The sequence below is a fragment of the Mus caroli genome, chromosome 4, assembly GCF_900094665.2.
Source record: "Mus caroli chromosome 4, CAROLI_EIJ_v1.1, whole genome shotgun sequence".
NCBI lineage: Eukaryota > Metazoa > Chordata > Mammalia > Rodentia > Muridae > Mus > Mus caroli.
The window spans coordinates 142,369,417-142,394,480 of record NC_034573.1 but is presented as its reverse complement, the minus strand read 5'-3'; the positions used below and the strand labels follow the sequence as shown (position 1 = coordinate 142,394,480).

Genomic DNA, 25,064 nt, shown 5'->3' with positions numbered 1-25,064 from the left:
CGCCTCCTGCTTCCTGAGTGCAGTGGGTGCTCACACGACACCCACCCAGTAAACGCCTCCTGCTTCCTGAGTGCAGTGGGTGCTTACACGACACCGACCCAGTGAACACCTCCTGCTTCCTGGGCACCTGCTGGACACCACACGGCTAACCCTCAAGGTGCACATCTCTGCATATAATGTGCAGATGAGTTCAAGGTCACAGAGTTGAGTGTCTGTCCTGAGACGCAGGCTTTGGCCCATGTGCCGACCACAACGTACCCAGCACTTAGGCCCGAAGCTGGCCCTCACTTCAGCAGGACAGCAATTCCTTGGCTAACTTACAAAATCAGATGTCTGAACCCCATCAGCCCAGAACACCACAGAACAGAAGCTCCCCCACCCCCACCCCCACCCCCACCCCGGTTCCCCTGTGACTGGGGTTCGCTCCCGTAAAACCCGGCCTTGGCAACAGCCAATAGACACTGCTTCTGTCAGGCCCTGCCTGGGGCTCATCCTAGGAGTGGGCACGTCTGACCTGAGGGGAACAGCGCTCCTCCCGCAGGTACACATCAGAAGCTGAGCAGGGGTCACCCTCTGTGGAAACAGCTCTCTCAGAACTGTGCATACGTCCCTCACTAGCTGCCCGGGGCTCTCGGGGCAGCACCCTTTCATGCATGGCGGCTCCCGTTACTCTGAGGAGTGAGAGCCATCAGGACTCCATGCTCACTGCGCTGGATCTGGAAACATCTCTGTGAAGGGCAGGGGGTCACCCCGCCACTGTCTCGGCACCTAGGCAAAGAGTCCCCTGCTCTAGGTGGGGCTGCCTGTGGAGAGCCATGGTTAGCCAAGAGAACACGCTGAGGAGAGCCGTGTCCACCTTAGAAGAAATGTGGAGTGCATATGTGCTATACTGTGGCCGCCAGGATGACTTTTTGAGATATATTTTCTGGAGGTTGAATGAATTATTTTAAAAAAGAAGTGAGAGGCGATTCCTCTCCAGCAGGGACGGTCTCGGAGAGCAGACTGGAGGGGACCAGGACCAGAGGCCTGCAAAGTCACTGTTGACCGCGCGCGGCACGTCTCTGCTGCCTTTTCTGAGGGTAGAACTGACTGAGGTTCTCAGATGGCATCTCAAGCTCCCACCACCACCTCAGCACATGCTAGTCACATACAGAGCCTGTCTGATACATCATGCCTTCTACCCACACAGAGACCATACGGCCACCATCGCCCCGAGTACAGGCCCCTGCTACTGGCAGCTCCCAACCTCACAGCAGATCTGCCCAGACCACTGCTGATGGGGATCCCAGGAAAGTACCTCACACCTCCGAGTCACCTCTGAAAGGTGAACTACATCTTAGTTTTGTGTGTGTGTGTGTGTCCAGAGCTATTAGACAGCCAGCGATCACAACCACGGCATTCGAATACCAACCCAGAGCATTTCAACCTCGTACAACACATGGAGACACACACACACCACACAGAGCAAAAGGAATTTCCCTTCACTTGACTGAACCACAATCTCTGTGTCAGGAGACGGCAGGAAGCTGGCTGGCATGAAGAGACCAGCTTCACGGCTGCGCCACCACTGGCCTCTGCTGCTTGCAGTGAGCAGAGCAGCAAGCTGAGAGAGAAAGCTGAGGCTTCACCGCAAGCCCAAACTGAGGCAGCACGCTCTCCATTTCAGAACCACGTTCTCTTCCTTCCCTCCCAACACACAGCCGAAACTCAAGACAAATCAAGGCTGCTGCTGCCTGGCTGAGCTTGTGGCTCCCGCCAGCATGGCTAACCTGAGCCTGGACCTCCGTTTTCCTAGGCAAAGGTGTGCCGGGTTCAGAATGGCGCCTGGCCACCAGGGGGCAGTGAAGTCTAAGTGTCTCTGAGTTTCTGGGACAACTGAAGACCAGGGTGACACAATGTCACATCCAGTCAAGGACAGAAGCAGTATCGGTCCTGAGAACTACTGGGTATTCTACAGGGATCACCCCTGTCACCCCCAAGACTGTCAATGGAAACCCACCCCCACCCCCACCCCTGCTTCCGAACAGACCCTGCAGGTCTAAGTCAGGATTGCCAGTGGGCAGGGGAACACGCGTGCAGTAGGGAACACACGCGCAGTAGGGCTCATCCAACCCATCTCTAAATACAGAGCTAAGCAAGGGGACAGGAGGGAGGGGGAGGGGTGTGTCAGGCACTCCAGAGACCAAGTGTCTCTGTCTGGCTCAGACAGAGAAGGTTGCTGGCCTAGAGCACAGGGATGCACAGGTGCACCACAAACACCTCGAGGCCAAGGGCTGCGCATCCTGGTGGCCACAGGGAAAGGCTCCTCTCTCCCTGCATCCGCTTCCTCCCCTTTAAAACGAGGACTCAGGATTGCTGCCCTCCACAGAGGAGAAGGATGAGATGAATGTGTGTTCTGAAGCCACACCTAGACCTCAGCCACCCTCCCCACAGAAGGTGTGTCATCATGGCCACCAGCACCATTTATCACCGACACTTGTCACAACACAAGGTTTCCCCGGGCCCCTACACATGAGAGAAAGAGAAAATCAAAACAGCCCACCCGTGCCTCCAGGGCTGCTGCCAAGGGCGGCAGGGGGCTGCACCATCCCCCACCTGCTGTAACACCACCAAGAGACAGAGGGAAAACCTCCTTTACCCGCCCTGCCGAAGGCGCCAGGCCACACACTGCCCAAGCTGAGACGGCCCTCGTGGGGTCACGTCTCGTGGGGTCACACGGAGCCATGATGAGATTTACAACAGGGACTCTACCGTCGCTGACACGCTGGCCTGGCAGACCTTTCAAGCGCTGGATAACATCATGTCAGACAGATCAGCACCGCAGTTCCCGAGACACAGATTTTGCCAAGACTTTAATCTTCTGATCCCTAAGGCCATAGCTACCAGTGTTATTCTGGGCAGCCTCAGGATGAGCCATGCCAAGGCGCACAAAACCATACAGCTGGGTGATGGCCAAGGTCAGAGAGCACCACGTTCACGGCCAGACTGAGGCTCACCCTGGCGACGACGGGAGCAGCCGTGGCAGAAAGGAGCCCTGGGGAGTAAGTGACCAGAACAGCAACTCAAAAGCACCATGGTCACCTCCACCATCAACCACGGTACCGACTGTCACAAAACCAGGGTTCCTCGTCCTCAGTCATTTCGCCTGCTAGAGAGGAAACGGCTCAGAGTCATCAGCGACTGTCACCTGCAGAGTCAAACCTGGGCAGAGTCCTCCTCGCTGTCCCCTGAAGGTCACATGAAACAGCAGGCAGCATGGGAAAGGCCTCTGTGGCCTCTTCAACTCTTAAAGAGCCCAGTGTCACTGAGAAGGCCTGCAGGACACAGCTCCCCACCACCACAGCAGCCCCCTCCCACTCCCACTCCCACTCCCCCTCACGCACTAGCTGTTCATCCTGGTGCCCGATTCCTTCTCATCCCGTCAGCCCTGGCCTCTCATGGGCCGTGCTCCACAGCCCTGCCTGAAGCAGGCTCCCAATCCTTCTCCCTCTTCTGAGGACATTCACAGACCACAGCCTGTGTCCTGCTCCCACTGTCAATGGGATGGAGACGTTCTCTCCCCGGCACCAGGCACCTACCTGGGAACTAGCCTGAGCTAAAGGCAGCCAAGAGGCTCCCTGGGGAACATGGACCCAATCGGTGCCATGCTACTGCCAAGCCTGGGGGCAGAGGCATCGGTCGGAGTCCACACTCTGCTGCCTTCCATGTGGGCAGCCATTTTCCTGAGTCTTAGTTCCACCACCTGTGCCAGTCGCTCTTGACTGCCATCCTCATCGCGTGAGAGACGTGTGGCACAGCCCTGGGTGAGTCAGAACAGGACTCGCTACAGTGAGATGTTCCACTTGGGATGCGGGTGATGCTGTCCCACAGACTAAAAAGTCCGGATGGAAAAAGGACAGGGAGGGTAAGCCCACGAGGATAGGAGTTCTCTCTCTCCACCTCCTTTTCGCCGTAAGAGGAGAGGTGTCGCCACACGCCCCTGCCATGATGCGACACTCTGCCTCACCACTGAACCAGTCAGCAGAGCCACATCTGCGAACCTTTTTGCTGTTATTCCCCGGGGTATTTTCATTATGGAAATGAGTGCTGACACGACATCAGATGACATCATTAACTTCACTACTCCAAGACCCCAGAGGCTCCCTGAAGACAGGGGACCCAAGTCCCACATCCCTGCAAATCACGTTAAGCACGTTCACTTGGCTGTATATCTGGCTTCCACGTAAGAGACGGTTTGGAAATGGAGTGTCCCACTACTAAGACAAGCGTGGCGACAGCAGACCTGCTGGTCGAGGCCGTGCCTAAGATGTGTGTGCCAAGGCCCCGCTGCCTGGGCTGGGCTGACAGAACCACCTACCTCATTGAAGGTGATCCTAGGTGGCTGCTTAGAGGGTTGATTGGTGGGCCTCACTGTGGTTTTCCACGTCCTCCCAAAGAAATGTTTGTAGGTGACATCGAAGAGGGTCACTCGCAGATGGCATTCAAGCTCCGACAGCATGTCTAGGATTCCCTAAGGGGACACCAGAGAAGGAGCCCTGAAGAGCCACCCCAGAGCCACTACGAGGACCCTCTGGAGGACACTGGGCCCTCGGAATCTACCCCACATTCAGCTACTGGCAACTCAACTTCCTTGTGACAATAACCTCTCTCCACAGCAACTGGTCTGGGAGGAGATATAAATGATGGCGCTCACCTGCCCTGGCCAATCAGAACGCTGAAATGCCCTCAGATGATATAAACTTAACACACAGCCAAAGGCCACCAGAGGCAGGTTGTGTCTGGCAGACACTGGCCTGGGGCTGACTGACAGCCATCCCATTAGCAGATGGAACCAAGAGATGGAGGGTCTGAGCCGAGGCTATCTCACAGGAGACCCCGGACTCAACCACGCGTGAAGCTGCTGTTGCTGCTGCTGTTGATCTGTTGTTGCTTAATGAACCTGCTCTGGCTTAATAAGCCTTTCGGGATGGACTTCTTCATCTCGTGCAGCCAGCTTAAGTCTGTCCCGAGCAGGAATTAAGTCAGCCAATCAGAATTATTCTGGGGTATTAGTACATGAAAATCAATCCTCTCACGTGGGAGAGACTATGTCTACCAGCCCGGAAGCAAAGCCTCTCCCACAGCCCGTGTTGTTAACGTCCAGTTCTTAGGTGAGTGACCTGTGCCTTCTCTCCTTCATTCATTCAACAAACCTTCCCTTGCCGCCCCCTCTGCTTCTAGTCTGTGCCAGGTGCAGTTCTAGGTCCAATGACACAAGAGCAAAGAAAGAACGTACCTAAGGGTTTCTGGGAAGGAAAACAGACCATGAGGACATGGGGACCCGGGGACAGGGAGCCAGGGAGAGGGTGCAGCATGACAGCAGGCCCTGAGGCAAGAGAGCCAAGCTTCCCAGGACTAGAGAGGAGTATTCTATTTGTCCCTAAATTACTGTTTTCTCATTTTGCGTATCACTGAACCTCTGGCATCTGGAGACTCCCTGACAAGAGAGATCCTCGCATACAGGCAGATTCTCAGGGCTGGCCACTGTCTCACCTATGAGATTGACTCTAATGGGCAAACCCAACGGAACAGGACTCTGACCTCCCCTGAATGCTCTTCTCCGGTCTCACACAGAACCTCACCATCCCAGAACCAAGACCCAGAAAACCAGACAACCTCTCTACCACTAGGATCGCCGGGCTAGTCCTCAGCCGCTCAGCCTGCCCGGCCCATCACTGCCTACAAAAACCACCCAACCCTTCCCTGGGACACTTTGCCTCCCTGGGGCCCAGCATGGACCTCCATGCCAGGGTCTGCCCACTCTCAGCAGCGGCTGATAAGCCTTTCAATGGTCGTCACCTCCTGTCCGCAGCCAAATCCTAGGAGCGGTCTACACCATGGGGCCTGTGGAACGGCAGCAGGCCAAGCGAGGAGAGGCAGGATCAGGAGCTGAAGTGCACACAAGAGCAGAGCTTGCAGGCCTTGTGGTGCCCCAGGACAGGCTATGTTCATGGTCCGCCAGAGAGAGCAGCCAGGGGAAGAAAGGCCAGCACCCACTCACTCGCCTCAGCTGAAATGGCGATCCGGTCTGGGATCTGAAGAACTGTCACGGGAAGGGGACAAGAGCTGGAAATGGGTAGACAGAGAGCAGTGCTTCCATCCGGGCAGGAAAAGCCACAGGGCAAGTCACTAGCTGGTGGGAAGGGGACAATTCAGGATCGGTGCCGGTGGCCTGGGCTACATGACAGTGCCTTGTCTCAGGGGTGGCTGGGATGCTGACGAACCTGCACTCAGCCATGGGAACGGCAGTGTCCCTTGTAATCATGTGTGTGACCTGCCCCTCATCTTCCCTGAACCCTGAGCTCTGAGACACTAACCTGCGTGGGCGCACTCTTCCCTATGCAGACATAGTTTACCTTCTCCTGCCAGCTTCCATCTTACCCACGTCCTTACGTCTAATCCACTACTATAAACAACGCCTGGTGTTACCTTAAATGATAACTTCTGACGTGACTTTGAATCAGGAATTCCATCCACAGGAATTGTTCTATGCACATATACATATATTAAAAACAATGTAAAAACAGGCATGATGGCTTAAATCTATAATCCCTCAAACTTACTACTCAAGGGGTTGAGGCAGGAGGACCTTAAGTCTTAGGCTAGCCTGGGCTACAAAGTAATGCCTTGTCTCAAAAAGGAATGGGAACCCGGCACAGTGGCATACACCTTACATCCCAACATTTGGGAGCCAGACTCAGGCAGATCTCTGGGTGTTCATGGCCAGCCTGGTCTACAGAGTAAGTAACAGGCCAGCTGGGGCTACATGGTGATACTCTGTTTCAAAGTAAAAAAGTTCCTCATGTAATATGGATAATCTTTACGACATGTTCCTAAAATCATTTTTAAGCAAGGAACAGAACAAATGTGTGTGTGTATATGTGTGTATGAGAGAATATGTGTACATGTGTATATGTGTATGCATGGTTACATGTATGTTTGTGTGCATGTGTGTGCATGTGTGTGCATGTGAGTGTGCGTAATCATTTACATTTAGAGGAATAAAATGAGCCAGGTGTGTGTGTGTGTGTGTGTGTGTGTGTGTGTGTGTGTGCATGTGTGTAGTATGTGGTGTGTGTGTGGTGTATGTGTATGTGTGTAGTGTATGTGGTGTGTGTGTGTGTGTGTGTGTGTGTGTGTGTGTGTGTGTGTGTGCGCGGCATGCACCTGTGTCTCAACATTCACAAACCTGAAGCAAGAGATCAGGTTCACTAAGAGGCCACTCAGGGCCACACAGTGAGATCCTGTCTCAATAACAACAACAACAACAATAACAACAGAAGCCAGAGACAGCTCAGTGGTTAAGTGCGCTTGCTGCTCTCAGAGGCCCAGCACCCACAGAAGGTGCCTCCCAAGTGCCCGTTACTCCACTTCCAGGAGATGTGACCCCTCAGCTTGCCTCCACAGCACTGTACACAAATGATGCACATAACCTCATACAGACACTCACACAGAATTAGTAAATCCTTGGGAATAATATATAAATAATAAAATACATGTAGGTATATTTATTATATTGTTTAGAATTTGTGCAGGGTTGTACAAAAGGCAGACAATCCTGGTGGCATCTGAGAAAGGACATTTTGTGGAGAGAGGACCTGTCTCATGAAGTCTGTAGGAGAAAAAAGGCTGCCAGTGGCCTCATGATCTCCCAGATAGGAGGCAGCAGTCCGGGGAACTAAGTGGCCCCCAGCAGCTGGCTTGCCTCTTGCAGGTTCTGTCAGCTTCTGTGAAATGGGGGGTGGTCCTGCAGCCCCCTCCTCACAGGGCTGAGGGTGAGTCCTCCACATGACCAGCTAAGAGGTGCAGCTAAGGCACAGCAAATCTTGGTCCCTAAGCTCTAACAAACCCCAGGGGACATCGATCCGAGGGCTTGTCACTGCACACAGCTGACAGCTGGTAACTGAATGTGCATGAATCCTACAACATCGGTGGCAGACAGCGGGCCTGTCAACCAATGTCTGTAAGAAACACCGCACGCCCACTGGCAGGGCTGGCTCCTACTGGACATCCCTGCAGGCCAGTGGGCTTCAGAAGGACACGGTCCACATGAATGCTCTTTGAGTGGCTGCACAGTCTCACTAGCTCACACAGGCCTCCTGGGTGCAGAGATGTAGGCGGAGGTCTTGGAATTCAAACGTCTGGTGACGTCCAAGCACAAGGGCTTCCCACAGCCCATGGACAAAGCTGCTAAGATACCCAGAGAACAGTAAAGGAAGGCCACACGGAGCATCCTCCTACACATCAGCTCAGAACAACCCAGAATCACCACCTGTGAGTCTACACTGTAGTACTGTGGGTGGAAATGCTGACGCAAGGCCCAGGTGCTGACCAAGTGGCCGAACCCCAGGTTCTCTGTCTCCAGAGTACCGCCAAGCCTAAGGTAACTAACAGGTACAGCAGTGAGACTCAGGGAGATAAGTGGAAATCAATGTTAGAAGCCTCTTTTCCACGACAGCGTTTGACAGTCAAAGGAAATCCCATTACCTGCTTAATGAGTGGCCCGTCAAGCCACTTCAGGATGCACTGGAATGCTGTGGACTCCTTCCCAAGCTGCCGTGCTCTCTGTGGGTGGGGAGGGACCAGTGTGTTCTGGGTGAAGGCTCTGTGCCAGTCATCCATGCTGCCCATCCAACCTCACGTGGGCCTCCACGACTCCCGGCACCATCTGTGGTGAAATGAAGGCAAGAGTTGTCAGCCCAGTGCTCACCTGACTCTGAAAGTTTTCCAGGGGAGGGGACCCCCAATCCCAGAAACCCACCCTTGGCAACCCAGTCCTGCAAGCCCCGGTGCAGCTGGCTGCGGCGTTGCTGACCTGAAGTGATGCTGCCAAGGAAAAAGGCCAGTCAGGCACAACCACCCTGGGGTCAGAGGCTGGTTTAAGAATGAAGACAGGTGGGGCTCCTTCAAACGGCTGTGCAAAGCCAGGGGTGGGTGGCAGGTGAAACCCAATTCCTAAAACCTTTAGTGGGTTTGAGCTCCTGGGACTGAGAGACCAACCTCAGCCTCTGCTGGTCTACACTGAGGGAAATGTGAGACTGGGAGCAGGCACTGCCCAAGGCAACCTGGGAGCAGTCACCTTGAGACACACATAGAAACAAAACAAAGAAGCAGCCACAGGATGACTGACTCCGGATGTCGCTGCTGGAGCCCTGCGGCCAGTCACCCGGGAGGGCTGGGCTGTGTGGCAAGGTCTCTTCTTGCCAAGAGTCAGCATCACCAGCTTCCTGTGACTTTAGCCATGAGATGTCACTTAACCCTGTCCAGCCAGACAGGGTCACCACCATCCTGAGCTGCTTCAGCTGATAGATGGTGATGAGGGGCAAATTCTAGGAGCCGGGATGCCAAGTGGGAAAGGAGCTATGGGTGCAGCCTGTTAAGAGTGGCTGTTCCATAACACAGTGGTCGATCCCTAACACAGTGGCCATTCCCTAACACAGTGGTCGATCCCTAACACAGTGGCCATTCCCTAACACAGTGGTCGATCCCTAATACGGTGGCCATTCCCTAACACGATAGCTGTCCCCTAACACGGTGGCCATTCCATAACACAGTGGCTATTCCCTAACACCTCCACTGCTTTCAGCATTTCCATCCTGGTGACATCTGTGTTGGTGGGACACAGTCCACAGTGAGCAGCCTTGAAAGCTCTGTGGGTCCCTGTCAAGTCTGTCACTACACGGTGGAAATAGCAGGGAAGGTTCTTGGCAGAGGCAGGGACGCTATTCATCTGGACCGCTGGGTACACGAGACGAGCCTGTGATGAGAAACTCGGGGTAAAGCGCTTCCACATCTGCTGCAAGCCATGAGCCACCATGCATCCCAGGGGAAAGCCTGCTACGGTGACTGCCCACCCTGACCAGCCCGCTTTCCCATTCAGTGAAGGAATGTCTGAGGCAGCCCGGGCTTCAGCTGACACCTTCTCAAACACAACAAAGTGACCCAGTCACTTTGATGAAAAAGTAAAACTAAAGAGTTTTCTTTCTTTTTCCTTTCCTTTCTTTCTTTTTTCTTTTTTTACTTTTTTATTGCTCCTTTGTGAATTTCATATCATGTACCCCAATCCCACTTAGTCTCCCCATCTCCCCAGCTCTGTCCTCCACCCTTGCAGGCTCCCTATAGAAGCTGTGCCAGTTGTGTCCCATGATATATCCTTATATCCAAACGGCTTCACTTGCACTTTGCAGTGAGTCACTGGTCCAGCTTGAGACCGCTGGCTTCTGCCACACTGTCGATACTGGATCCTCACTGGGGCTCCTCTCGGATGTCCTGTTGTCGCCCCGGTCACTGAGGTCCTGCAGCTTTGGTTCTGCAGGACCTGCCCCTTCACGTTTGCCAGCTCACCTGCACTTTGACGGTGAGGGGGTGGGACCAGCTCGCCCACGCTCTGGGTGGCTGAGTGGAGTCCACTGCATCTAGCTCTACTGTGCTGCTCGGGTGAGGGCTGCTCTCCCAAGTGCTGCAGCCAGAGAGGGGTAGGGCCAGCTCTGCTCTATTCTGGGACATCTATGTAGACCCAAGCGACAGCCCAGATCAGAGCTGTCCAAATTGTGGTACATGGGCTGTTGTAGGGCTGTGGGCAGATCTGAGTTGGAGACATCTGTGTCCCCCACCTCCAACCTGACTGGGTCCTACTTCAGGACCTTCCCTGTGAACAGGACAGGATGGATTCCACAGCCACAGGACAGGATGGACAGGGGTGTACGCTTATATCCATAAATTCACGGACAGCCTGTGAAACTCATGCACCCAAACAGTCCAAGTGGCCAATACCCAGTGACCGCAACAGTTCCAAACCCTGAGGCGAGAGCTGGCACTTAGTCAGCCTATCGGTGGACAGACTCCACTGTAAAACAAACTGCGAGAAAACGCCCATACAGCGCTTGCCTAGTGTGCACACACCCTGCACCGTGTGAACTAGACAAGAGCTACACACACACCTGTAATACCAGCAGCGGGGAGACAGCAGGAGGATTAGGGTAAGTTCAAGGCCAGCCTGGTCTACGGCCAGTCTAGGCTAGCCACCCTGTCTCAAAACAAAAACAATTTCTGCTAGCGATGGGAGGGTACCATCCGAGAACACCCACCATTGGGCCCTCCTCTTCCCCACTGGGCCTGGATTTCCCACAAAGGCTTCTACCAAGCAAGACAGCAGACGAAGGAGGAGGCACAGAGAAGCTCGCAGAACAGTCTTTTGCTAAGCCCGTGAAAACATTGCCATAAGCACAAAGCCATTTCAAAGGGTTTTTTGTGTTTTGTTTTGTTTTTGTTTTTGTTTTGTTTTGTTTTGGTTTTGGTTTGGGGGGGCGTTGGTATTATCCCATAATCAGGTTTACTCGAGCCACTTTAAAATTAACTAGTGTTTCGATGCTTCTGGGTTCCGACTTCTCGTACAGTGAACATGAACAGACAGAAATCACATACACTGAAGTCTGTCAGAGCCTCATGAAAAGCTAAAGGTAAAATGTGAAGGGCCATTCTTGGGGTCACCCCTCCATGCTCACAAAGGTTGTGAGGAAGGAAAAGGACAAGGCTGTCAGCCCCACCCACCCCCACCCAGCCCCACCTCAGGTGGGGCTATGCCCCACTCTCTCCTGGAACACGCCCACAAACCAGGGAACCTCTCAGTGGTCCCAAGCCACCGTCTCCATGTGGGTGTGACAGGCTACCGGGATGCCCTGCTTTCCCTGTTAGTTGTGAAAGGACTCAATTCCATGCATCCAGTTGGGGGTGGATTCCACCCCCAATCCAGCCAGAGGCCTGCAGTGGCTGTTCAAAGGGAAACAAGTGATTCCCCCACATAGCACTACAGGCAAACTTTCCCCTGGGAGACTCGGCCTGGACTGGCACTCCTGCCCAAGACCAGCCCAGAATCCCAGGAGACACTCAGCTACCACAGGGGAACCCTGGTGCGGAAGCAGTCCCAGGGAGACTGTCCTGCCCCTCGGTCAGTCAGATTTCCTGGCAAGCTGAATAACAATCTCTAACATTCCCATTTCAATCCCAGGAGCCTGGGAACATGTGACTTTTCATGTCAAACAGGATTTTGCACAGGATTGAGACAGCTGTGCAGGACCATCCAGAGAGCCTGGTGCATGCACACATCCCTGTAAGAGATAGGTGAGAAGGCTTGGAAAGAACCGAGGACCACAGTGTATGCCACAGTCTCTAGAGGGAAGAAAAGCCAAGGGATACAGGAGCCTCCACCAGCTAGAAATGACACCCTCAGCTGGGGCCCCCGAGGGCCCACCCTGTCCACACCTTGATGTCCACAGTGAGATGCACTTTGGATGCCTGCCTGGTGGTCAGAACTGGAAAAGAACCACTGATGGCATCTGGTGACAGCAGTCATGGGAAGTTCGCAGAGTATCTCACTAGTGAAAGAGGTGTGGTCAACCCTCCCTCCGTGGCCGCCTACTACTGGAGGTGAGCGTCTCCTGGACGGCCCTGGGTCCAACCCTGCAGGATCACAGCCCCGTGTTTCTGCTGGTCACGGTGCTTGAGGCCTATCTTGTGGTGACTGCTCCCTGGCCAGCTCCTGGAGGAAGCAGACTGTCTCTCCTACGGCCTTGGCAGCCATTCCACAGGGAAACTTAAGGAAAATCACATAACCAAATGGTGCTGCAGTGGAGGGAGCCTGCTGCTCTTTTTTCCTGGAGAGATGCTAGTCACTGCTCTCCAGACGAAATGGGCACAGACTCGTCCAGAACCTGGTACCCGAGACCATGGTAAGCATTACTGGAGAGGAGGGCCCTCCAGACACAAGCCCTCACACAGCCCCTGGCCCCTCCTCAGATCAACTTCCTCACCCCACAAGCCTTGAAAAGCATTCATGCACCAGCATGCCCTCCAGGGTCTGCCTGACCCTTGCTGGCTCTACTTACTGCCTGTCAGGTTCATACAGGAGACCTGAGGGCCCCTCCCCACCAGCTCCTCCCACACCCCACACCCCCGCCCTCTATAGAAACAGTCATTGCACCCCTGGGAGACTCTGAACTCCCTGAGTCAGCATTAGTCCTTGGAGAGGATCAGTCTGCAACAGAAAGAAATAAGACCACTCTGGCAGAAAGGATAGTCTAAAGAGATACTTTGTAACCCTAAAGAAGTAAAATTTCCCCAGGAATCCCAGGCGGAGCAGAGAGAGAGTCAAGCCTTGGTGACAGAGGAGGAACTTGCCTCTGGAAAGAGAATAGACACCGTGCCTTTTCAGGCCATCTTGCAGGAGAGAGGAGAGCAGAGACAAGGATGGTTGAGTGATGGACTTGGCCATGCCCTGACTAGGACTGCTTAGTTTACATCCTCTCTGACCTGTTTATGCCTATGAGGGACCCGTTTATCTTCCTCCTCCCAATATGGCCACACTGAATAAATCTTTCTCCACTTTTCACGACTATCTGTCTCTTTAACCAGTTTACTGAAGACGGAAGTGTAAGAGATCAGTATCGGCTCGGGACCCCAGGACCACATCCTCAGCACAAAGGAGATGTATTTGCCTCAGCTGAACAGGGAGTGGGGGAACAAGACACAAAGACAGGAGATGGAGGATGAGGGAAAAGGGGAAGGGAACAAGAGAGAGGGAAGAGAGGTATTTGTCCCCAAGGACAAAGGACTGACTCTGGATAGAGAGAGAAGACAGACATGGCCCAGAGGAAAATGGCGGTTTATAAAGGAAAAATGGGAAACTCTGTGTTAGGATGAGGTGTTCAATTTTAATTTTAATTGGGTGTATTCATCAGGTGAGCCAAAGGGGGGTTTTAATTGCTGAAGTTCAAATATTTTGAAAGCTGAACCTCGGTGGTCAGCCTCAGGAAGAAGCAGGCAAGTAAGGGAATGGACCTTGGGGGCTAGCTTTAGGAAAGTAATCTAATGTGTTTTTTTTTAGCATGGCAGAGGAATGGGGAGAAGGCCAGAGCCTGCAGAGCCGTTTTTGACACACTTGGGCCCGGTGAGAGTCCCTTCAGGTGGCAATGACTACACATTGGGGTTTCTTGAGCCAGGCTCATACCAGACATACTCCCCCGAAGAGAACCACAGGGCCACTGGGAGAATTAACATTAGAAAGAAAATTGGGCAGATTTCAGGCTTTGAATCCAGGAAAGGGGTACCACAGGCCCCCTACAGAAGATGGGAAGAAAATGAGCCAGCGTCTACTGAAGCCTGAGCCGAGTTGGGTACAATGTTTGAGATGTTCTGTTCCAACGAGTGGAAGGCAGCGTCAGTACCTCCCACCTTACATACGTGGAGACTGGCTCGGACAGGGGAGTTCACAGCTCATACTGACTAGCCTACACCCATGCCACAGCCCTCCTCCCACTCAGGAAGCCAGGGGATGTCTAGAACAGGGCAGTGAGCGAGTCCTGCTGGAGATGCCCAAGGATGAGGCCAATTCTGTCTCAACTTCTATGCAGATCCTCACCTCCCCTGCCTGCTTCCAACTGACCAGACTTGAGCCTTGATGGAGTCTTAGATTCTTCGTTTCTTTTTTTTTTTTTTTTTTTTTTTTTTGGTTTTTCGAGACAGGGTTTCTCTGTATAGCTCTGATAGCTCTGGCTGTCCTGGAACTCACTTTGTAGACCAGGCTGGCCTCGAACTCAGAAATCCACCTGCCTCTGCCTCCCGAGTGCTGGGATTAAAGGCGTGCGCCACCACGCCCGGCAGATTCTTCGTTTCTAAAGGTCTCCTCAGTAAAGGTTTGCCAACACCTGATGTATTCCGAGACAAAATGTCATCTCCAACCACAACACTAATTGGGGGGAGAGGGGAGTGCATCGCACAGTATGGCTCATAATCAAGACACATTTGGTAGTGGGGAAGGGGAACGACAGGTCAGATCCACACGGAAGGACGGTCAGATGACCCAGAGAGGCTGAAATTCCACAAATTGTGGTGCCAGGCTCAGGGAAGCCCAGAAATGAAGACCTGAGATTTACCCAATCTAGGGGTGGGGGTAGTGATGGAGAGCTCACCTGAAAGTCTGATTAAGGGATGCCCTCATTCACCCTCTGCTATGGAACTAAAGACATGGTCTTTACCAAAGTGGACAGTCTCACAGATCCCTGGATACAAACACCAGAGCGAGATAGAGCTAGGGCAGTTTGGAACACAAGGCAGAATTACGGCGCGTGGGAACTGTATGGCTGAGCTGCAATGAGACCATGATTGGGACAGAGAAAACTTGCCCATTCCCTAAACCCACAAAGCCATCTTCAGTGCAAACTTCCACATGAGCCGCGAGAGCATCTCCCCTTAAAAAGGCAGGACTAGACATACTTAGAATCCGGACAGCAGTGGGGGTTGGAATTCCAAGCAGTGGAGAAGGCCAACCCTGAGCCCCAGTGGCTTGACATGGACTGAGCCAGGGGCCTCACAGTGCATCGAGGGTCGCAGGGACCTGAGCGAGCTGCACGGCCTAAGGCTGGGATAGAGGCGGGAACACCAGACGGTGGGCATCTTCAAGGCTCTGGCGAGCGTACAGTATCCGTTTCGACCCCGGACCGCAGCGCGCACTGGGTCAGAAGGCTGAGAACTAACTGAAGGAGACCCAGCAGCCCAACTTCAGCTGGCAACCGGGATGCACCAATGGCGATGCGAGGGGGAGAAGATGCAACCCACGCAAGCCAGGCCCGGTCCTGTGCCCCGTGCGGTGCCTTGCAAACCCCAGGTTGTCCGTAAGAAGACATATGAAGCCCCACCCTGGACCCTGTGGCCTCTTCGAGGCTCTGCTGCCACCCGCGACTCCAACACACGCTGACTTCCCCCGCACTTGGTTCAGTCCTTGCTGGCGCGTTACCTAGGAGACGGACACCGGATCCACGCTACCGAACACGTCCCGCACCGTGGATCCAGCGATCGGGCTGCCGGTGCCCAGCGGAACCCGAGGAATCGTGGGTCCAGTGCTGACCGAGGGGGTCGCCCAATCCGCCGCCACCCACGCGTGGAGCCCGGGCCTGAGGGATACCGCTCACTCAGCACAGAACCCGCCCCGCGTCACTTTTGCGTCAAGGCCGCGCGGCCAATGAGAACCCGAGTCCAAGGATTCTGACTCTGCACGCGCCCGCCAATCCATGCATCGGCGGGAGCTGCATGATTTGCATGGACTGCCTTGGCCATTGCCAATGAGACTGTGACTGGCGTGAAGCATAGCCAATAATAGGCTGCTAGGGGCGTGGCCGAGGGAGTCCCACGAGGTAAAGATGCTGCGGGCGGAACCTGCCGGAGCGAGCGGGATTCGGGGGTGCTAAAGTCGCAAGGGCAGGGCAGGAAGGAAGATCCGGAACGGGGCGTAGGATCCGGAGCTGGAGGCCCCCAGGTGAGTGCAGCCGGGAGACCCCGGCGGGCACCTGCGAGGCTGCGCTGTCGCGGCCACCGCGGTCCCCTTCCAATCTCCTCTTCCCTGGCCCCTCATCCCTGCCCCCGCTGTCGTTCTCACCTCCTCTCCAACCTCCTCATCTCCTTCTCCACAGTCTCCCTGCCCCCACCCCACCCTCTCTGCTTCCCTGTCATCCTAACCCCACCTTTCGGTCGACATCCCGGACCCCTACCCCAAACTTCAATCCCTGGCTCTCTACCCCTTCCAGCCCTACATCCTCGCCTCGCCCTTGCCTCCCTGCTTCCCATCCTCTCTCAGCCTCTAAGCGCCCCTTAGTAGCTGTCTTCTTTCATCTCCCTCCTTGTTGCTCCTCCAGACGCATCCTTCGTCCTTGCTACCTGCCCTGTGTCCCTCTCGCCTTGACCCAGCTTCCCACCCATTCTGCTCTCGGGCCCCTTCCATGCTTGCCACCACTACCGCACCGCACCGCAGTCTATTTTGCGGTGCTCCCCGGCACCTTGACACTCGTTGCAACTCGTTGCAGCTGTACCTTGTACCCCCCGCCGTCCCTGTCTCTTCACCTCTACCCTCATCCTCAGCCTCTCCCCCTGTGCCCAGGCCCTGGCACCAAGCACTTCCCCACTTCCCTACCTGCTGCTGCTTCTGCTGCAGGATGCAGAGCGCTCCGCTGCTGCACTGCTGCCTGCTGCAGTATCTGCAGCAAGATGTACCTGCCCACCTGCCCTCCCTCCCGACTGACGTACCCTGCTTGCTTCTCCTGGCATTTGTCCTGGGGTCTCCCGCAGCATGCCTGGGGCACCCTGGGGTGCTCCAAGTGGGAAGCCTTCCAGCACCCCTTGCTGCCTGCCTACGGGGCTTCCATCGCCCTCCTCACCCATCCCCCACTTACTGTTCACTCTCACTGTGTGATTCAGCGTTTTTTGTTTTTTTTTTTTTTTTTTTCTTTCCTTCGGAGTTGGTAACTTTCTTTGCTTACTGGTGTGAAAGAGACCTGTCTTAAAGGCAGGTGGTCTGGATTGTGAGGGTTACATCAGAAACCAGACTTGAGCTACCTGGTTGGAAGAGGGGCAGGAGCCAGGGACCCACTAGTTAGGGGGTGGGGTGTGCCTCTTGCTCCATTCCACTTGTCTGCCCTGTGTTGAACCACATCCAAGGGAAGATGACATTAAGTAATAGCTCTTGGAGAGATGGACTATTAGCATTTATGGAAATTAATACATCTACATCGAAGACAGGAACACCAAGTTCAGTGCACAGCTGTCCCACTATCTGTCGCCTCAGGGTTTCTTCTCTCTTTGCAGTTTCTCCTCCCCCTCAGAAACTCCAGCCCCCAACTCTCCCTTCAGTGCCAAGAACAAACTGCACCCAGGCCCAGCATTGCAGGGTTTGGGGACCTGGGTGCGTGAAGAGTCCCATCGATCCACCTGCTTCATACTTGGCCGACGTGTGCTCTGCAGAGCCCAGGCCACTGTGTACTACTGGGGTCCTGGCCTTGTGCTTTCTTTCCCAGCTTGGGGGTCCTCAAAGAACCCTTGACCCCAAGGGTCAGTCAGGTCCAGCCTGCAGCCTTGGCAAGGGAAGTTGTCCAAGTCCACACAAGCCTTGATGGTACTTAAAGTGATGGGCTAGAACAGCCCTGTCTCCAAGGGAAGATTCCCTTTAAAACAGAGATTCACCCCTTTTGCCTGTATGCTACATCAGCCAACAAATGCCTTGTGAGTACCAGTCAGGATCTGGGGGGTGAGCCAGACAGCGGACAGAGAGGGAGTGTCACTGGAAAAACTTGAAGCCCCTTTCATGTTTCTCGGGTCTGAAATCTTTTGAGTATGGATGTGGAGCCTAGGTGAGGGGTGCGTCTATAGAGCCAGCCACCTGCAGGAGATCGTGGGCTGTGATGCTCAGGCCATGTGTGCTGGAGAGCCACTGGGACAAGAGTTCTGTGGACGGCCAACTCAGAGAGTGTCCTACCCAGGGGCCACTTCTCTGTCTTTTTCAGTTCTCATTCACCTCAAGTGATTGGGAGGAAATATGCTGATATGGTGGTTTCTGGGAAAGGCCTGGAGGGAGGGCCCCTTGCCTTGTGTTTGGGGAATGTGTTTCAATTTCGAGGATGCTGGCCAGAAGGAACACGGGTTTGAGCCTTGATTAAATCCTAAGTAGTCTTTAACCAGAGCCAGCGTGTTTTCCTAGAGCGGAGTCAGGAGATAAAAGAGCAGCTGCTACAGGGAACGTTTAGGAAAGGTTGACTCGGAATGTCCAGACCAAAAATGCCACACCTCCCACCATCATCATCTCCCCCGGCATCCGGGAAGTCTCTCTGACCTTGTAGGGATGAAGTCTCTAAAGTACAAGAGTCTGGACCACCCAGCAGCCAGCCAGCTCCTGCCCCAGAGGCCAAAGACTCCTTTTCTTCAAGGTCAACAGAGGCAGTGACCAAGTAGCACAGGCCACATGCTTGAAACATACTTGAGCCCAGTTCACTTCATGGCTGTCCAAGGTGGAGGAAACCTGTACCCCAGTCACCCGATGGCTGCCCTGTGGGAAGGCCACTGGTGAGAGGTCACTAACCACAACAAATTCTCAGGGACTCCAGTTGGTATGACCTGGCAAGCTCCCAGCACTCAGTTTTTTCATGACCGTGTGTTTTGAGGGGTAGACGTGAAGTCAGGGCTCTGGGTGCGGTTGGATGGGGAAGTCCTCACTGGAAATGGACAGCTGACCTTCACCTGGGGGTCTTGGGAATAACTGTATGGAATGGGCTTGTTAACCTACAGGGGAAATCGAGGCATAGATTGGCAAGGAGACAGACTCTTCCCAGCTAGTAAAGAATCGCCTTCTGTCAGGATTGAGTGGCAAATACCCACTCCGTGATCCTGCCACGTTCCAGCGAATGCCAAAGCCCTCACCTCTGTGAGATGACTCTCCTCAGATGTCCCTGAGGTCCAAGGTCCCAAGAGAGATGGTACTTGTGCTGGGTCTGACTTATCAAGAGTTAAATCCTTGGCACCACTGGGGTGAGCTCATTTGGTTCGTTGAGGAAGCAAAAAGGAAACAGACCCTCGCCAGGATCAGGTGGAAACTCATACGGCCCCCATCTCTCTTCTTGGCTCATGGTTTTCTCTTTGGCTGAGAGTCTCCCAGCCAAGGTGGTCTGAGCAGCTTCCAGGTCTTGGTAGCCTCCATCTAGTGCAGGAGAGCTCAAGGGCTGGCACTCAGAACACACTGCTCACCCTGAGTCCTGCACCAAGATGTCACAATTTCTGAACTCATCACCTTGCTGAAGAGGGTCTTAGCAGACTTCCTCCTGCTCCACCAGTTGATGTTGGTTTAACCCCCAGAGGCCTGAGGGTAGCTCTGTGGGGTTGTGACTGTCTTATCCCGTTTGAGAACATGTCTCTCTTGAACTTCCTCCATATACATAGCCCATCCTCTCTTTCTGACGTGCAGGAACCTGCATGCTTGCTAGTTTCAGATACGTAGGATTGGGAAAGGGGAGAATAGGAAGAAAGAGTGGAGGCCACGCCCTCACTTCCCACCCTCTATCCAGCTCCGGCTAGGACGGGTTTCCTGACTATGTTCTCCCTGGGCAGTGAAGATCCATCACCCAACCCAGAGGCTGTAACATCTGGGTGAAGAGACACATCTTGATCTGTTTGCAGTTGCTGTGAGAGGATGCCTGCAACTTGGTAATTTACAAAGAATAGAGGTTTGGCAGTTGCCTGCAGATTCACTGACGAACATCCTACTTTCTGAATTCTAACTCCAAAAGTTCGATTCTTTCCCCACCTTCTTTGTCCTTTGGCTGAAATGGTGACCCAAACATTGTCCTGACACCTGGGATAGGTTCCCCCCCCCTCCCTCCCTCCCTCCCTCCTACCCCGGTTACCCTTCCACTCCCAGGCAGCGGCTCACAGACAGCTATTGCTGAGCCCCCTGCTTGCTCCCCTCTACCTCAGAAAGCCTGTCTTTTCGCCCTCGCTCCATCTTTCTCCTCCTGACACCTGCTGAGCTCTCCAGTCTGCCTCCCCTGTTTTGTCTTTCGAACCCCGCCCTCCCCCCCCCCGCAAAAATTATCCTCATTCAGTCCATGAAAAGAAATTAAACAGAGACAATAATAAATTGAATGAAATTAAAGAAAAGAAACCATGCAAGCTTACTTGCTCAGAGTCCAAGAGCATGGCTCTTCATTTGGTGAAAAGCCACATCGCACCACAAGGCAAGCAAGCATATGTTGGCTCTGGGGTCTCTCCCCCTTCATAGAGCTGCCACCAGCCCTGTCATGAGGGCCTGCCCCAATGTCATCATCTTACCTGACTGCCTTGCAACAACCCCACCTCCAGAAACCATCACCATAGGCATTAAAGTTTGTGTAGCAGTGTCTCCCACTGACTCGAGTTTTCAACACATTTGCCCAGCTGGGAGCTTTAAGAGACAGGGAGTAGTGGGCGGAAATGGGTTACTAGGGATTAGGTCTTTGAAAGCACAGCCCAAGCACTGGTTCCTGTGTCTACTCTGTAAGTTGCAGCTACCACAAACCTTGTCATGGACTCTGCTGCCCCTTCCCAGCCGTGATGGACTGGGACACTCTAGACTGCGAGCCAAAATAAGTCTCTCTTTCAATAAGTTGGTTTTACCGGGTGTTATAGTCGTGAGAAGGTGAGGTCTAAAGACACCAGCAACTCTCTTTCTTGGATCTTTCCAGTGAGTGAGCCACTTCTTGGCCTCACCATTATTGTGATCTTATCCTCAGAGTCCCACTGAGTTCAGCCTCTGGCTCTCTTCCCATGCTAGTTCATCCATCTCCCTTCATCTGGCATAGTAGAACAGCCCTCAAGAGCACACCCAGCACACCCCTGGCACAGAGAACCCTCAGTCCGTGTCAGCACCTCAGGCCAAGTCTGAACCCCCAGCTCAGGTCGCAAGAACAGAAGAGCAGAGGTGCTCAGGCCTGAGAATCAAGCAAACTTTCCTAGGTAGAGACAGGAAGGGAGCAAGGTTGCCTGGTGCCCTGGTATCTCAGCCTTCCCACCTCTGCCTGTCTGCCCAAACCCTGCAGCCCTCGGTCAGAGGAGGCTCCAGACATCACTGCTTCACTGTGGCATGTGCGCCATCACAAACTCAGACTTTGATACCCACAGCTGTCAAACGCAGCCCAGGGCAAGGATGTGGAACTCTGCCTAGGTGGCCGGCCAGTGGTAGCAGGGGCCTTCCAAAGGAGTTCCCTTCCGCTCCTCCTCAATGCAGGAGGGCCAGAAAAATTATAATGTGTGGACAGGGAAAGTACCATGAATCTTCTCGTCAGAAAAAACGTTTAGAGCATTATTTGAAACCCATAAATAGCATCAATGTTTAAAGACCTTACCAACAGACATTGGAAAGGACTGACAGGAGCAAAGCCCACTGAGCGCAGCCTCTGGGGTTGAGTATCAGGAAGGAGAGTCAGTGACCATGAACCTGAACAGAGAGGACCCTGCCGATGGGGAGGAGAGATAGGCAGGGACATTGATGCAGACCTTGAAGACAGGCAGGGTCATGATTAGAGCTAAGAAGGGACTGAATTTATCTTTATTTGCCAGATGTAATTGTCGTCTCAGAGGCTACTGCTGAATAAACTCATCCTTTGTAGATCTTTCTGAACTCTGGCTGCCTGGTTCAACTCAACTGTTCTAGTCCAAAGTCTTGTCCAAGCTGACTGACTCAAACTGGCTTCTCTCGGCTTCTGACTGAATTGCTCTGCTTGGCCTCAAACTAACTGGGGCGTTTTGTTCTAATCTTCTGGCTCCTTCTCATTCTCTGGCTCATTCTGTCTTCGCCTGTGTCTGCCTTGTTCTCTCTGCTACCTGTCTCTGTAACACACTGTATACCTTTCTCTCCCCGTTCTGCTCTTCCATAGCCTGTCTTTCCTGTGCTGTTCTTGTGAGAGTTGGGCGTATCCAGTCTATGATTCATTGGGCATGTTCTATCTCTGACTCACTCTGTCAGATCTTTCTCTGACTCTCACTTTGTCTGCCCTCAGATAGGCATCACTTTCAAGTATGGGATGTGTCTTTCTATAAACTAACCTTGCTTTCATTGTTTAGGATTAGAGATGTGTACTAAGAGTGTGTCTGTATCCCAGCCAGAGGGATTAAAGGTGCCATTCCAGCTGGAACACAAAAATCTAGAAGGTCTTTGGATCTTATCCCTTACCATGTTGCTGGATTAAGATTCTTTTACAAGGGACTGTCTGGGAGGACCCCCAACAGGGTAAGGTCAAGGGGTAGGAGGCACCTGGGACAGCTGGGCCATGGCTAGAATGTAGTATAATCTAAGACATGTGTGTGAACATGAATGGAAAGGGTGAGTGGGAAGGAGGGGTTGAGGCCATTGTTCGCTTGGAGCTAGACTGAGCTAGGAAGAACAGAAGGGAGCCAGGAGCCCCCAAACTGTTCTTGCTGGGTCCATGTGGGCTGTGGAGATCAAAAGGAGCAGGCCAGAGAAGGGGTCCCTGGTACACGGGCTAGACTGGCTCACGACCTTGCAATTTGTGCCCACAAGCATTGGGAAAGTTGTGCTGTGATTGGACTAGAGTTGGGCCGTGGGATTGACTGCTGGTCAGCCCAGGTCACCTGGCGGTTAATTCTGAGATGAGGAGGGTTGCACCAGGGAATAGGGGAGGTGAAGGACAAGCCGGAGTGAAACCTGGAAACCCTGGATTGTTCTATAGTCTAGAGAAGAGAGAGAAAGGCCTGGGAGGGAGGCAGGTGCGTTACAGACAAGACCGAGTGGAGAGGGGCATAGAGCCCTGTACCCAGAAGTGGCAGGGAGTTTAGAACAGCCTCCTATGGCACACCCTGCTTTAGGCTGGTCCCTGCTAAGCTCCAGGCCTCTTCGCTGAAGGAGCCTGTCTCTTTGTTGTGCATCAAACCAAAGTAGGAACATTCCTGGGAATTAACATAGCGATCCCAAAGTGTCCAAGCCCGTGTGTGTGGAATCAGGACCCAGATCCCAGCCTTCTCTAACTGACCCTCTGGGCACCACTGGAAGGCCTTGGGATTTGACAAGGATAGGAGAGAGAGCAGATGAGAGGTGAGGGAGAACCAGGCTCAGGTGTGACAGGCTGCACTCTGGAAAGTCACATTTCTGTCCGGCACCTGTAGCACCACCTCGTGTCTGGCCTCGAGGGGATGATTTCCATGGTATGTCCTGTTTCCTAACTTACAGGGGTGCTTGGGGGCACTCTGGACCTATGGGATCATGATATATCCATTAAGCCCCCATTGATTCTGCTGTGTGCTCTGCACCAATCACAGAGTGAGGGCTGTGTATCGTCCCAGTAGAGCCCAATCGTGGGTCCACCTATTGTGTCTTCAGAGCCTGGGCCCTGAGCTGACCACACATAGACCAAGGGTCCTCCATGGAGCTGGGTGGACCCCATTGTATGTAGTTTTTAGAAACCTAGATCTTGGGGTCCCAACCCTGTGCTTTGAGAAATACTTACTCGTTACTTCCTTGTTACTTCCTCTGTTGGTGAACTTTCCTAACGCTACACTTCCTTCACGCTGTGACCATCAGGGAACCATTTTCTAGCGGCTGAAAGCTCTAGGGGGAGGGTGTTCGCCATGATTTCATTGTTTCTCAGTATTGGGCAAAGTCAGCTAGCTTTCATCAGCTTTGAATCTAAAAGTGCGCCTTATCCCGATGGCAGAGCTTAGTGGGTTCTCAGGCCTCCTGGCAGGAGTTGCATTGGGTGCTATGGGTCCAGCATTTGTCAGAGCTTCGTAGAGGAACAGATCTCAGTCACTGTGTACATGGATGCCTGCTGTTCCCAGTGGCACCTGGCTACCCATGAGCTGTGCCCCCTTCTCTGCTCCCCTGCCTCTGCTCAGCTGGCTTCTGTCACCCCCCACCCCCATCAGAGGGTATTGCCTTTCCCTGACAACGAGGAGAGGGTATTTTTAGTCACTCAGGCCAAGAGGTGTTCAGGTGTCATGGACAGGAGTCTCAGGGCCATCTTGTCCCCTTTCTTCTGCAGAGGATTCAGAGCCTAGAGCCTGATCTGCAGAGCCCATCTCACAGAGCCCAGCACGTCCCAAAAGGACACAGGAGCATGTTGCTCCTCACAGAAGAGCAGACCTAGGCCTGCTTGCTTACATTCTGCCCAGTGAGAGGCAGAAGGTTGCTCAGGGGACAACGATGCCTGCATGCTGAAGCGCCCAGGGGTTCTGGGGATTCTGTCATGCCTTCTTATCCTGACAATTTGGGAATGACCATGAAGCCAGCTCCTATGTGGCATGGTCACTGTCTTGCTTATGCAATAGCTGCATGTAATAATTACAGTGGGCCTTGTGAGGAAGCTGTCCAGAAAAAACAGTGGCTTTACCCAGAAAGGACTTTTTCAAATGAAGAATGAAGTTTGTCCCCTGGGGTCCACTATCACCCCTGGGAGCTGTGGTGTCATGCAGGGATGCTGGGGTCCACTATCACCCCTGGAAGTAGTGGTGTCATGCAGGGACGCTGGGGTCCACTATCACCCCTGGGAGCTGTGGTGTCATGCAGGGACGCTGGGGTCCACTATCACCCCTGGGAGCTGTGGTGTCATGCAGAGATGCTGGGGTCTGCTGTCACCCCTGGGAGCTGTCCTGGCATGCAGGGATGCTGGGGTCCACTATCACCCCTGGAAGTAGTGGTGTCATGCAGGGATGCTGGGGTCTGT

At 53.6% G+C, this 25,064-nt stretch overlaps 2 protein-coding genes across 5 annotated transcripts in view; one reads left to right on the top strand and one right to left on the bottom strand.

The window, feature by feature from the left end:
• The window catches only part of Nphp4 (nephrocystin 4), an 86,115-nt gene extending 69,066 nt beyond the window's left edge, over positions 1–17,049 (bottom strand). The window contains exons 1-3 of one of the 3 annotated variants that reach the window (XM_029476428.1): positions 17,000–17,049; positions 8,527–8,707; positions 4,358–4,510 (exon numbers count right to left, since the gene is read on the bottom strand). In XM_029476428.1, the coding sequence (XP_029332288.1) occupies positions 4,358–4,510; positions 8,527–8,670 (297 nt within the window). In that variant the 5' untranslated portion in view covers positions 8,671–8,707; positions 17,000–17,049. Of the gene's footprint in view, positions 1–4,357; positions 4,511–8,526; positions 8,708–15,829; positions 16,012–16,999 lie in introns of those variants that run through there. The other 2 variants (XM_021159368.2, XM_029476427.1) reach the window with 2 other exon arrangements.
• Kcnab2 (potassium voltage-gated channel subfamily A regulatory beta subunit 2) overlaps positions 16,184–25,064 on the top strand; it is an 87,561-nt gene continuing 78,680 nt past the window's right edge. Inside the window, exon 1 of one of the 2 annotated variants that reach the window (XM_029476429.1) lies at positions 16,184–16,348. The gene's annotated coding sequence lies outside the window, so the exon portion shown is untranslated. The remainder of the gene's footprint in view (positions 16,349–25,064) is intronic. The other variant, XM_021159363.2, reaches the window with a different exon arrangement.